General features: G+C 35.2%; 2 protein-coding genes across 2 annotated transcripts; one reads left to right on the top strand and one right to left on the bottom strand.

The window, feature by feature from the left end:
- The first annotated feature begins 737 nt into the window (after positions 1–737).
- Positions 738–5,060, top strand: LOC108470870 (protein NRT1/ PTR FAMILY 5.2-like). The gene is made up of 4 exons (XM_017772409.2): positions 738–1,018; positions 1,090–1,307; positions 3,411–3,982; positions 4,061–5,060. Exons 1-4 carry the CDS (start codon positions 877–879, stop codon positions 4,956–4,958), a joined length of 1,830 nt encoding a protein of 609 aa, XP_017627898.1. The 5' UTR covers positions 738–876; the 3' UTR covers positions 4,959–5,060.
- A 1-nt stretch (position 5,061) lies between these two features.
- On the bottom strand, positions 5,062–10,013 carry LOC108470792 (BRCA1-associated RING domain protein 1). Its single transcript, XM_017772300.2, is given in 13 exon segments — positions 5,062–5,552; positions 5,641–5,759; positions 5,883–6,048; positions 6,359–6,449; positions 6,666–6,808; positions 6,928–7,055; positions 7,058–7,113; positions 7,292–7,392; positions 7,523–7,855; positions 8,064–8,395; positions 8,764–8,831; positions 8,921–8,974; positions 9,066–10,013. Coding segments are annotated over 13 exon segments (2,034 nt in total). The 5' UTR covers positions 9,161–10,013; the 3' UTR covers positions 5,062–5,204.
- Between the last annotated feature and the right edge of the window lie 3,845 nt (positions 10,014–13,858).

Below are 13,858 nucleotides of genomic sequence, written 5' to 3'. Positions count from 1 at the left end.
TTATTTTTAAACGCACACATATATTCTAAATACATGATTTTTATATGCATATCGTGTGTGATAGTATTACAATTCTATCAACTTTTTCGATTCTAAATAAACCTTTTCTCATAACTTGTAAAATATTTTGTTCCTTTTAAACATATGAGCCAATGACATTTATATAACTTCACATTTTTATATAATAAAACAATTTTTTTAACATGAAAAAGGAAAAAATTGTATAATATTTATCCAACTCTAATAAAATGGTACGATGTATATGCCACATCATCAAATGTACATAAAATTATTTTGACAAAACTCACATTGAAAAAATTGGTTTCACTATTGAAAAGTCACATTTAAACTATAGTAGAGTTTGATTGATTTAATTAAAAATCATTAAAAATTTAAAAATTAGTTTAACTATAAATTCAATTGGTTTATACTAATTTTCGAGCCAGTTAATTTAATTTTATTCTCCGAACTGATCTGGCCGATTAAAACATCATTAAAAAAATTAAATAAAGAAAAAGGAGATGTCATAAACTTTACCAAAAATGAAGACTCGGTGAAAAGAAGTGATTAAGAAAGAATAAATATAAATATCATAATATAAGATTTCTCTTAGGTTATTTTTGGTGTCTAATCTAAGATCCATTCGGCCATGTCAGTGTCACTACCACAGTGCTCTCAACCAAGATGGAGATTGGTGAAAAATAATAGTTTTAAAATCCATTACTACTGATAACGTTGTTAGGTTTGCAATTACACATAGTAAGTTTGAGGTTGTTGAACCATCTCCCCTCAGCTAATTAACTGTCCCCTCAAAAGAACCTTTATATAAAGTGAAGGGTTGTCACAAAGGACAGTACTTAATAATATCTTTTGGTAATGGCAAAGGTATTAGCAGAAGAAAAAGGACCAGCAAATGGAAGAGATGATGACTATACTGAAGATGGAAGTGTGGATCTTAAAGGCAGGCCTGTGTTGAGATCTATAACTGGAAGATGGAAAGCTTGTTCTTTCATTGTTGGTAAGTATTATAAAAACCAATGCATATACAGTGTTTGAGAGAAACCCAGAAAGCTATGTATGTATTTGCAGGATATGAAGTGTTTGAGAGGATGGCATATTATGGAATAGCATCAAACCTAGTGGTGTATTTGACGAGGGAGCTGCATGAAGGAACAGTGAAATCTTCGAACAATGTTAATAACTGGGTTGGAACAGTGTGGATTACACCAGTTTTAGGGGCTTATATTGCGGATGCTCATCTGGGTCGTTACTGGACTTTCCTTATTGCCTCTGCCATTTATCTCTCGGTAGCTTCTTTCTCTCCTTTTCTTACACAATACCTAGAATTAATATTAAAATGCATAGTATTTTCATTTATACAAAACCCTCCCCAACCCATAAATAAGAGAATAATAAGTTTCAGCGCTCTTAAACCTGCGTCAATCGAACAAAGATTCAACCAGCTCCTATATATTTCTTTTAAACACTCACTAACTATGAATATTTATATGTATCTATTTGTATACTAAAATATAAAATTTAGCTCATCTTCATCCCTCAAAATAAATTTCATATATTTACTAAATAAAATTAAAATAAATATTAATTTGATCCAAATCTTACAAATAATTAACATAAGTATTGATATAGAATCATTTTATGTTTATATATTCCATATGGATATAATTATTTTTATCTAATATAAAAATAAATTAATATATTTATCTCTTTAAATGAATATATAATTGAATCCAAATTGTATAATTAAATCAAATCAAGTTCATTGATCTTGCTCATTTGTTTATAACATAAATTAAGTATATCTGGTTTTTTCATATCAACTGATAGCATTGAAAAGTAAGTTTTTTCTATGTTTAATGTCTTTGTGACCAATATTTTCATAATCGAATCGGTCGGTCGAATTGGTTGATTCATAAATTAGTACAAATTAATTGAACTGACAAAACTAGTTAAACCGAATATTTTTAATACTTTTTTTATAAATTTTTAATAATTTATTTGATTTGAACCGATAAAATAAAGTATCAATAATATAATTGATTCGACCACGGTTTTGATTCCAATTTTTTTAAAAAAAATTTCAAATTCATGGTTTTAATTTTTTTTTAAGAGGAATTCATAGTTTAATTGGAAGTTTAGGCTACTAGGTGAAGCCTAGGTGGGTAGGTCCTTTGCCACATGAAAAATTGTAATTTAGGGTGCAATTGATAAATGGTTGTTTGTCTCATTCTTTACTTATAAAGTTAGAGGGTTCAATCCCTACTCACAAACTTATAAAGTTGAGGGTTCAATCCTACTCACAAAAATTGTAATTAATCTTTTATTATATTAAAAGAAATAAAATATTTAAATTATTATATTAATAAATTTAACTTTATAAAATTAAAATTTATTATCATTAATTTTATTAATATAACAAGTCGTTTTTATACGTAATTTTTGATTTATCAAACAATACTTTAATCACTCTTAAACATTAATTAAATCCTTTTGTAGCTCTTTGACTAAAAGGAAAATTATAATTTTAGCACTCACAATTAATAATTCAATTTAAACTTTTTAACATAAATTTTTGATTTTTGCCCTCAAAATTTATAATTTTATATCAGTCACCCAACACAAAATTCCTAATTTCCTTAAATCTGTATCATTTATTTGTAAGTGAAGAAGAAAAAACTATGACCTTAGTGATTGGTATTGGTTGTCCATCCATTTTACTTTCATTATTATGATATTTAAAATTAAAAAAAAAAAGAATCTAGACTTGTTATAAAGTGATGAAATTTTCTCATTCATGTTAATTCAAGATAAGATAGTTTTGTTCCTATTATGAAATTGCTAAATTATTGTTAAAAAATGTGCAAAGATAATTTAATCAACATAAAAAGAGAAATTGCTAAGTGTTCTTTTATACATATTTTTGTACTTACATAAATATATTTACATCCGATATTTAATATCGTAGTGGAGTGTTGTTGGCCAATGGCTAAGCTCGATCCATGCATGATTGGCGACATGAATTCCTGAGATCATGGGTTGTGGGGAAGAACTATTTAATGAGAGTAAGACATGGTTGATTTTAAATTTTAATTGTGAAACCAGACAATGTTTGATTATCAGTTTAATGCAGTTGACTTGACATGTCTTCCCCCATGTCCCATCCGATCCCCATAGATGAATCTTTTGATGTCATTTCAGTTACCTCTTTCCCAAGTAATCTATAAGTTTCAAACCCAAACAGTGAGATATAAAGAAAGCATTTACATGTGCGTATACACACCATTCTCGTGTTCGATCCAATGCCATGCTTGCACTGATGAATTTTCATTTTCATTATAGATGGGATAATGATAATAATTTTGTTTAAACATGTATGGGAAAATAAACAGGGAATGTGCCTCTTAACCCTAGTAGTTTCAGTGCCTGCCTTGAGGCCTCCATCATGTGGTCATGGCTACAAAGCAATAAACTGCAACAAGAGAGCCTCGGGTTTCCAAAAAGGCATATTCTACTGTGCACTATACATAATCGCAGTAGGAACCGGTGGAACCAAGCCTAATATTTCCACCATGGGTGCCGACCAGTTCGATGACTTCGAGCCTAAGGAAAGGGTTCAAAAGCTGTCTTTCTTTAACTGGTGGATGTTTAGCATTTTCTTTGGCACCCTCTTTTCCAACACTTTCTTGATCTACATACAAGACAATGTGGGGTGGAGTTTGGGTTATGGCATTCCAACAATTGGTCTCTTGGTCTCTGTCTTGGTGTTCCTAGTGGGAACTCCATTCTACAGACACAAATTGCCTTTGGGCAGTCCGTTTACCAGGATTTTCCAAGTGCTTGTGGCTGCTGTTAGGAAGTGGAACACGCCGGTCCCGACCGACCCAAAAGAGCTTCATGAGCTTAGCTTGGAAGAGTACTCGAAGTCTAAGCAATTCAGAATTGATTACACCCCTTCTTTAAGGTTGGTTCTCTCTGTTTTTAGCAGCTTATTAAGAACTTCATTAAGGTTTGACTGATTATAACTGTATTTTCTCTGTAGATTCCTTGACAAAGCAGCTGTAAAGACTGGGCCAAACTCAGTATGGAAGCTGTGTCCGGTGACTCAAGTCGAAGAAACTAAGCAGATGGTAAAAATGGTCCCCATTTTGGTAGCAACATTCATTCCAAGCACTCTAGTAGCTCAGATGGGAACATTGTTTATCAAACAAGGAACCACCCTCGATCGTAGCATGGGTCCTCAATTCCAAATCCCCCCAGCTTGTCTCACAGCGTTTGTTACGATCTTCATGTTGATCAGCATTGTTCTATATGACCGGTACTTTGTTCCAATAGTGAGGCGTTACACCAAAAATCCCAGAGGCATCACCTTGCTTCAAAGAATGGGAATCGGCATTATCTTGCAGATCATCGTTATGATAATTGCTTGCTTTGCTGAAAGGAAAAGACTCAGTGTAGCTCGAGAGCATCAGAAACTGGGTGCATATGATTCTATTCCTCTCAGTATTTTCATACTTCTACCCCAGTTTGCCTTGGTAGGGGTGGCTGATGCATTTGTGGAAGTTGCAAAGCTAGAATTCTTCTATGACCAAGCACCAGAGGGGATGAAAAGCCTCGGAACCTCTTATTTCACTAGCAGCATTGGGATCGGGCATTTCCTTGGTAGTTTTATTTTGACGACAGTTTCTGATATGACTAAGAGGCATGGTCATAGAGGATGGATATTGGACAACCTCAACACCTCTCACCTGGACTATTATTTTGCCTTCTTGGCTGCACTAGGCTTCTTAAACTTCCTCTTCTTCTTGGCTGTGGCCAAACTTTTTGTTTATAATGCTGATGTGAAAGAATCCAACACAGGATTGCAGGAAGCCACGGATGCTTCACAGAACAAAGCTTCAAATAAAGTCGAAGCCTTAAGGGCTGGTACAAGTTACTAATATCACATGTAATTCCAGTTCATGGCTGTTATAATGGTATTGTACAAGTCAAAAATAACTTTGCTCATGTAATGATGAAAATGCCCCATCCAAGTTCAATTAGTTGCTGCCAAACTCAAAAGAGCTCATATGACTATTACAATACAGATATACAGAGAAAGAGCAAGTTCTACCTTCTAAAACAGGACTAGTCTATTAAGTTATTGGTCATTCTTCAGCTAAAAAAATTCAATCATCATTATTTAGTTAGTTGACAAAAGGCTGCAACTTACATGCTGCAATTGATTCTAAAAGCCATGTATGACCAATGACTTGTCCACCTAATTTTGTGGCTATATCCTGTGCTTCACTAACCCTCTGCCAAATAATTGTTACTTCTTCTCCTAACTCAGATCCTTGAGGTGCATCCAGGTTATACACAACAACCATCTTTGTTTGAGCTGTCTGTTCACCATTTTTGTGTGCCACTAGTTCCTCCATTCTTCTCAAAACAATACCCCCTGCAGTGACAACTAGATTTTGAAGATCTTCCTTGTAACCAGACACAAAGTCACCCACAAAATAAAAGCTAAAGCCATCAAAGAGCTTTGGTGCCTGCAAGAGAAAGAAGTTAATTATTTGCAAAAGTAACATCACCAACTTGAAAAACTAGCACACTTGAGCTCATAAGAGTAAGACTCACATTATCCAATACCCTGAGTCTGCCAGTTTTAGGACCATCACAACACCCATGGTTGTCAAGACTAACTTCATAAGGTTCTTCATTCAAAGGATACATTGCTTTCACACATTCCTTTATCCCTGTAAAGTCAAGCTTGCATATCAATTTTTGGATAGTGATTGAACTTTAACCAAGCACAAATGGAACAAAGGAAAAGAAAAATGAGGCCCATGGATAGAGTGGAAAAAGAACAACGAACTCACAATTTAATTTAAGAACCCACTTCCCGTTTGAAATGGCCATGAGAACTTTAAGTGTCCTAGTGCATGCACCATTCTCATCTGTAGAGGCAATCACATGAGTGACATCCGGCCTCCAAAACTTGGATACAGTTACACCAATCATTTTTGCAAACTTGACCAGAAGAAACTGCAATAAAATAAAACAACAAATAACTAAATAAATACCACATGAGAGTAAATTGCTGGGAAAAGAAAAGCCCATTAAGGGTATTCTATCAATGAAAGAATTTCCAAATTAGATTTTGCGTATCCATTTCATCAATCATGAAACTTTTAACACCAAAAAGAATCAATTAACGAGAAATTTCAGTACTTGCAAAAATATCATCAGTATACGAGTTTACCTTTCAGCACAATAAAACACATACGCAAGTCAAAGATATAATTATTAAAAAAGACAACTACTCAACAGAAAAATGGGTTTCATCTAATCTAACCTTCTCCTCAGGAGACAAAGCAGATCCACAGAAAACCCAATCTTTTTTATTCTCTGGCTGGCCCGAAAAAGTGTTGGATTTCAGCTGGCCACTGCATGCAGAACCACAATCAGTTTACTCTCCAGACAATTCAATAACCAGTTTAAGATTCCATAACTGGAAACTTCAAATAATTTGGCTTTTTTTGCCATTTCTTTCTTCTTAAGAGAAAGTAAATGAAAAATAAAATAGTTAAGTCCCTCAAAAAGCATGCAAAGGAGTTATACACCTGCGTAAGACATCTAAGATATCTTAATTGATTAATTACCTTTCAGTTGGCACTTTATCATCAGCAGATAGACAGTTTCCAGGCTTCTCATTTGGGAACTTGGCTGCAGAATGGGCCTTTCTAGACTTCTCACTTGGAAACTTGACTGAAGAATGGGCAGGACAAAGCACAAGAAAGTCCTCCTATAAGAGAGGAAAAAACTTGTAAGCAAAAAATAGAAATTGCAAAGCATACAAAAGGAAAAGCAAAACATCAAAGAATCAAAGCATATCTCATATAAAATATGGTACAGCAGAATTACATAGTCCCATCGACATTTTGGAATCTCTTTTGCACAAGGGAAATGATAGCTTCTGCGGCAAGACTTCACATAACAGCCAAGTGCTGCACCCTTTAGTCCACATCTGCTGCACTTCAGCTTTGCACCCTTGCCAGTTCTGGTTTAAGGTTCTTAACATTGTCACCAACAAAATACACTTGAGGTGCCCTGCATTTGAAGACAATATAAGTGTAGCTACAACAAAAAGAAAAGGCTAACCGTGTCAAAATAAAACATTACCATAATATATAAACAAGTTACACTGAAAATACCATCTTCCCCAACAAAAACCCATAATTTCCCTTTCACTTAAACATTATACAATTCAAAGTTTCCAATAAAATACCATTCAATACACGAGCTGTGAACATGTATAACATTTGAGCCAAATGATGCATCTCCTGTTACTGGTTTTCCATTGATATAATGTAACATCATTCCAGTGGCCTGGGAAATTTATAAGAATACAAGCTCTGGTAACTTCCTTATATGAGGAAAGTCGAAAAATTTCAAAATATTATCTTAAAGATAAATTTTAATAAAAGGGAGAATCAAGTAATGTTCAACAGGACCTTACCTCAGAGATTTTAGAGGACTGGCAAAATTCACAAATAGCCCTATTTCCATTCATGTTCTCTGATGTCACAAGCAAACCAGTACCAGCAAGAGATGCTCCATTTTGAGATCTTAATTGACAGTCAGAAGTCACAATGTTTTGAGCTTGCAGATCTGATTGACAATGATCCATGGTTTTTGCACCCCCATCTACTGTCCCATAGTTCAACCTCTTTTGTCTCTTGGAATCACTTAAATGACCATCAATCCCTAAAACAGAATCATTCTGCTTCAGACTTACCATATCATCAAAATTTCTCTTCCCCGCTCCCTTGGCTGGAAAGTTTTCAGGACTCTGAGAAATCATTGAGAGACTGTGAGCAAGTAAAATTATAAACAAACAGATGCAACAAAATTCAAAATGCTCCACAAGAAATAGTATAAACATAAGCAGTCTAAAGACCGAGGGTAGTGTTATACAGCTACAAACATAAATGGTATAAACAAAGTTAAAGAATTTATGCATCCAGCCATAACATAATGTAGGAAAGGTGAATTCTTACATGCTCGCTATCATTGTCAGAGACCTTTGTATCACCATAGGAAGGCGGGCTGAGGGATGCTTGATCAGCTTGGCTCATGATGATCTGCCTATTCCTAGACTCTTGAGATGACCCTATTTGTTTATTGGAAACTGATCGTAACAAATCAACTCCATCTTTGTTAGGAGTCTCGTATCCTACATCTGTAGCACGCCTTTGCATGCTGCACTTATCAAATTTTTCATTTTTGCCAACCCCATCTTCAATGGAATGAGAAAGGTTGGCAGAAAATGCAGAATCCAAACTTCTATAGATTCCTACTATATTTTCCATGAAGGTCAAAGGCCTTAGATCTGCAGCCAACACAGCCATTTTTCATCCATAAAATGAAACTCATAATACAAAACAAAAAACAATTTCCAAATAATCATGGAAAAGCAGAGAGACGTTCATCCTAATACCTACCAATAAAATTAAGTATTATCTACTCAAAATTTAATTTAATTTGGTTTTAAAATTAATAGACTAAAAATTAAACTCAAATTAACTAAACCAAAAATAATCCAAAACATGAAAACCGATATTAATCCAAAAATTTTAAACCACAAATGGACTCAAACTAAATCCGTCAACTCAATAAGTCCAGAAATAAGATAAACCTATCTTTGGCTCCGCCGCCTTTTTCGGAAATGAAAAATCAAAGTAAATAAACGAAATGTACCTCGATTTGCGCATTGAACTTTGCAAATAGGGCACTCTGAACCAAACTCAGTTCTTGCTACGCACGAACTGCAATATTTTCGGAAAGAGAAAAAATTAAACCCAAGCAATGAATAATCAAAACTCGAAATTGAGATGGAGAAGGAAAAGACAGTAACTCGCAGAACAAATGATCACATGGGAGCAACAATGGCCGCTTAAACAAGTTCAAACTGCAAAAAAAAAAAAAACAGAATTTAAAATGATAATAAATCCAAATTCCGAAACTCAAAAAAAAAAGGGCAAAAATAACATAACACGAACCAGAGAGGACACTTAAGCTCGAGACCCAGTTTTTGGAGATGAAGAACCCAAGGATTCATGGCTCTGCTATTATTCTGCTTAGTCGAAAAGCTCATTCTTTGAGAACTCTAAAACTAAACCCCAAAATGCTCTCTTCTGAGAGTGAATTAAAATAAAATAAAAAAGGAAAGCGAGGGGTTTTCAGGGTTGGGATTGGTTAATAGGTTTATAGAGGAAGCTCTAAACGACAGAGAGACCTTTCGCATCTGATTGACGTGGGTGGATATGTTTACACGTGGACGGCTGAGATTTGTCAGGTAAGACAAAGGCGGCCTTTGAGATTTGTAGTTGGCGGAACTGAATGGGTTTATGCTTTTGAAGTTCCCCCGCGTTTTTTTTTTCTTTTCTGTGTTAATGATCTCCCGCGCTTTCGTCATTGATTTTGAAAGGATTCCTCACATTTTCCCGCGAATTTATTTATTTACTTTTATTTTTCAATTTTAGAAATCTATGTTTGTGGACTACATTGAATTCAAATCGTGTTCAAAACAAAAAAAAAAAAAAAAAGTCTGTTACCCTAGCACGAGAGAAGTTTGACGCTTTGGCAAGTTTTTAGGTTTTTCTTCTGTCTTTTGTTTTCTTGTTTGCTAGACGGCAACTGCTTCACTTTCTAGTGATTTTACATCATCACGTGGTACTCTCGCTTGATTCCCTTGTCTGCAATCAATGGAAACTGGGTTGGCGAGGTTAACAATTAATGAAGATGAGGAGGTAGTCTTAAAATTCAAGATGAGATGATTTCAGATGGAGATGAGGAAATATTCAAGTTAGTGGGTTGTTTCTTAATAGCTAGTATCATTCACTTTCTAGCTATGAAAAGTACTATGGCAAATATGTAGCATCCCGTTCGGGGTGTTCAAATTCTAGATTTGGGAGAAAAGCGTTTCTTGTTCCAATTTTATCATGTTATAGATATGGATATGGTTTTGAAAGGGGCGCCTTGAATATTTAATTATCACCTACTTATGTTACACAAATTATAGTAGGGGGAGGACCCTTTAAAAGTACCATTATTTCTAACGCCTTTTTGGGTACAGATTCATGATGTTCCTGTTGGCCTATTTTCTGAAAATTTGGCAGTGCAGTTAGGTAATTTTGTAGGGAGCTTTATTGAATATGATGGTTTGAATCTGAGGAAAGAAAATAGAAACTATATGAGAGTTAGAGTCTAGATTGATGTTCGGTACCCGTTGTAGGACCAAATTTATGCCCGGGACCAATAAGCAGAGCCCAGAACACCAATCATCCAATTAGCACCCACTAAATTGACCACTAACTCCTAAACTATCCCACTAACTCCATCACCCCACTAAGCCACCCCACTAATTCTATCACCTTACTAAGCTACCCCACTAATTCCATTACCCTACTTGCCACCATGGAAGGAGGCAATCAGTTGTAAAATTTGACTATAAAAGCCATTCAAAACTATTGTAAATGGGGGGTTGGTTTTTGGAGATTAATCAAAGATCAAAGCAAAAGAGGTTTTTTTTTGTCTATTCTCGTTTTAAGTTCTTTGTTTGTCTATTTTTTCATTTCTATTTTATTTTATTTTTTTATACGAAAGTAAAAATAAAGGGAAGAAGCTTACCCATTTTAAAATTACTGAAAATGGGTTTTTTTGAGGTTCGGTTGCCGTGTAGGTGGCACCGATAGTGGCTCTGGGGGTCTGGTGACCGGAGCAAGGTCGGACTGATGGCCGAATTTAGATGGGAGGGGGAGAGTATTATTATTATTATTATTATTATTATTATTATTATTATTATTATTATTATTATTATTATTATTATTATTATTACTTTTACTATTATTTTATATATATTTATTACCATTATTTATTTATTTATTATTAGTAACATATTGTTATTTTTATTATAATTATTTTTATTATTATAATGGCACTATATTAACTAGTTTTGTCTTGTTATTACATTCATCACTTACATTATTACTATTGTTCTTAATTTTCTTTATGCTTGCTATATTTTATGTATTAATATATGTTATTAGGGTTATTATATTGCTATTTTCATATTGCATGTTATCATTTTTTTAAGTTTCAGCCGCCCAAATTCATTTTATTCAAAGATTTATCCTTGATTGTTTTCAAAATAAAGGCAATGTTCGATATTTAGAATCCACGGGAGGATTGTGCCCTAACTTACTGGGTTCTAATTTTCCTCGTTGAATCTAAATAATCGAGTACCCTTCTCAAATTTAATTGTATGAGGTTCGAATAAAAAACCTATTCTTAAAAATTCAGGATGTTACACCCTAACTCACTGGGTGTGGCGTTGCGTTATATTGAGGATAATGATTTCCAAAATCAAGGAAATCTTCGGTATTTGGGAGTTCTGAGAGATTGCGTTCTAACTTACTGGGCATCAATTTTTCACAAGGCTCGGATGACCGAATACCCTTCTCTTGAACCTCCTTACATGAATTGTAAAATCGAAGACCAACTTAATTCCAAATGTCTGAAATGTTGGACCCTAACTTACTGGGTATGGCATTCTTTCCTTCGAAATAAGTAGGTCTTTACATTTTATTCGAATAATCCCGATTTTCTTTCAAATAAAAGGATCGTACTCTAAAATCTTTTCAAATTTCGACATTAAGACATCAACTAATCAAATAGGTACCAATTTACAGGCGTTACGAGGTGTTAATCCTTCCTAAATGCACGTAATCGACTCCGAGCCCATTTTCTCAAACTTAGCAGACCAAAAAGAATTATTGTTTTAACCAGATGTTTTATTAAAATGATTGATTTTAAGGTGGCCCAATCTTACCTTGGAAAAGATTGGTGGCGACTCCATTTTTGTTTTTAAGTCGACTCACGTTTTTCAAATTTAAAATGGTTTCGACAGTTTGGCGACTCCGCTGGGGACCTATAAGAGAGTTAAGCCGCGATTTGATTACTTTTTGTCTTTTGTCGAAAGTTGAATCTGGTTTTGAGTCTACGATCCTCTTATTGCATTTCATCTGTTTGGTGTTATATTTTTCCGGCATTTTTTTTAAAGTTCTTTTATATCTTCTGTCATGGCATTGCATGACCGCTGTGGTCACACCTCTTAAGTGGGAGTGAGAAGCTATTTCCTTCGTGAGGTTTTCACCTCCGTGCAGGATAGTGGATCGCTTTCGGGATACATCCGTACCTATGTCTTCGTGAGGTTTTCACCTCCATGCAACCATAGGGAAATGTATCCCCCTGAACCGAACTCGGTCTATATGAGCCTATAATGGGTAAGGATCGAGGAATCTGCTGGTTCAGATACCTCAACTCTAGAACCAAACCACATATAGAGGAACCCTAAGGGCCCACATTTGGAAGAACTACGCTAAACCCTAGTGATTACCCCCAATAGGTGCTTATTTCTATTTTCTTTACTTTGAGTTATGTTTCTGATATATGATACTAACTTACTGTGTTGTTTTGCCATATTTGCATGTCATTCGACATTTGAAAGGTGTCAATTCGTGTTTAATTTTCTGAATTAAAAAGCTCGTCATGGGGGACAAATTCCTTGATAAGATAGAAAATAATGCAGATGTCCGTAAATGGTCAGAGATAACACAATTAGAGAAGGGAGACAGCCTAGCTAAGGGATACAAATCTGAGTCATGAGATTATACTCGCATTAGCGTGACTCAAAATAATCATCAAGAATTGAATGAGATATGGGATCAGTGGGATGATGAGGCTAAACAATTATTCTACTGCAACTATGGAGATTTACCGTACCTACTTGGTATCGAAATAGACGAACACTTATTCTGGGCCCTTGCTCAGTATTGGAACCCTGCATATAGCTGCTTCACGTTTGGGAGAGTGGATTTAGTACCCACGGTAGAGAAGTATACAGCTTTATTAAATTGTCCGAAGGTACAAGTCGATAAGGCCTATTCGAGAGCTGCTTATGTTCTGACGTTTTCGAAAAAGCTAATGAATATTACTGGAATGAGCGAACAGTGGGTTATGGCAAGGATCAAGCAGAAAGGGGAGTATAAGTGTATCCCATGGAAGAATTTCCGAGATTTGATCCTAACACATCCTGATATAAAGAAGAAAGTTGACGTCTTTGCCTTGAGTATCTACGGGTTGATGCTCTTCCCTAGGGCATTGGGATATGTTGATGAGGTGGTCACGGATTTATTCGACCGACTAGATAAGAGAGTCACAACAGTTCCTGCAATTTTAGCTGAGACATTCAGGTCATTGAACGCGTGTAGAAGGGTGTGCACAGTTATTGTTAGTATGGTTTCACAGTTATTTTTGAAAGATAGACAAAGGTCATTATCGAGTTTTCTTTGGAGATTATTCCCCATTAAAGGAGATAGCAGCTACACCCAGAAGAGGTGACATATCGGAAGAAAACTGGATCGCGCTCATGCGAAATCTCCAGGGAGAGGACATTGAATGGAAAGCACCTTGGTGGATGCCTAACAAAATTCTCTTTCGATGTTGGAGTTTTGATTGGGTTCCTTTGCTTGGGATCTGGAGAGCCATTGGATATGCTCCATTACTCGTGCTTAGGCAATATGCAACAAGACAGTTCATACCAGTAACCCATGGGCTTGCTCAATGCGAATTTTCGTATAAGAGAGACTACAAGAAAAGGGTTAAAGAGATTTCTAATGCTTGGAACCAGACTCGTCGAATGGAAGGGTTGGCTGCAGATCCGATGACGACCCTTGAGTATAATGGATGGTTGAGTAGACGAGTTAACGACAATATCTCTGGGTCGAGTTTA

The sequence above is a fragment of the Gossypium arboreum genome, chromosome 7 (genome assembly GCF_025698485.1).
Source record: "Gossypium arboreum isolate Shixiya-1 chromosome 7, ASM2569848v2, whole genome shotgun sequence".
Classification (NCBI taxonomy): Eukaryota; Viridiplantae; Streptophyta; class Magnoliopsida; order Malvales; family Malvaceae; genus Gossypium; species Gossypium arboreum.
This window is presented reverse-complemented; position numbering and strand designations above follow the sequence as displayed.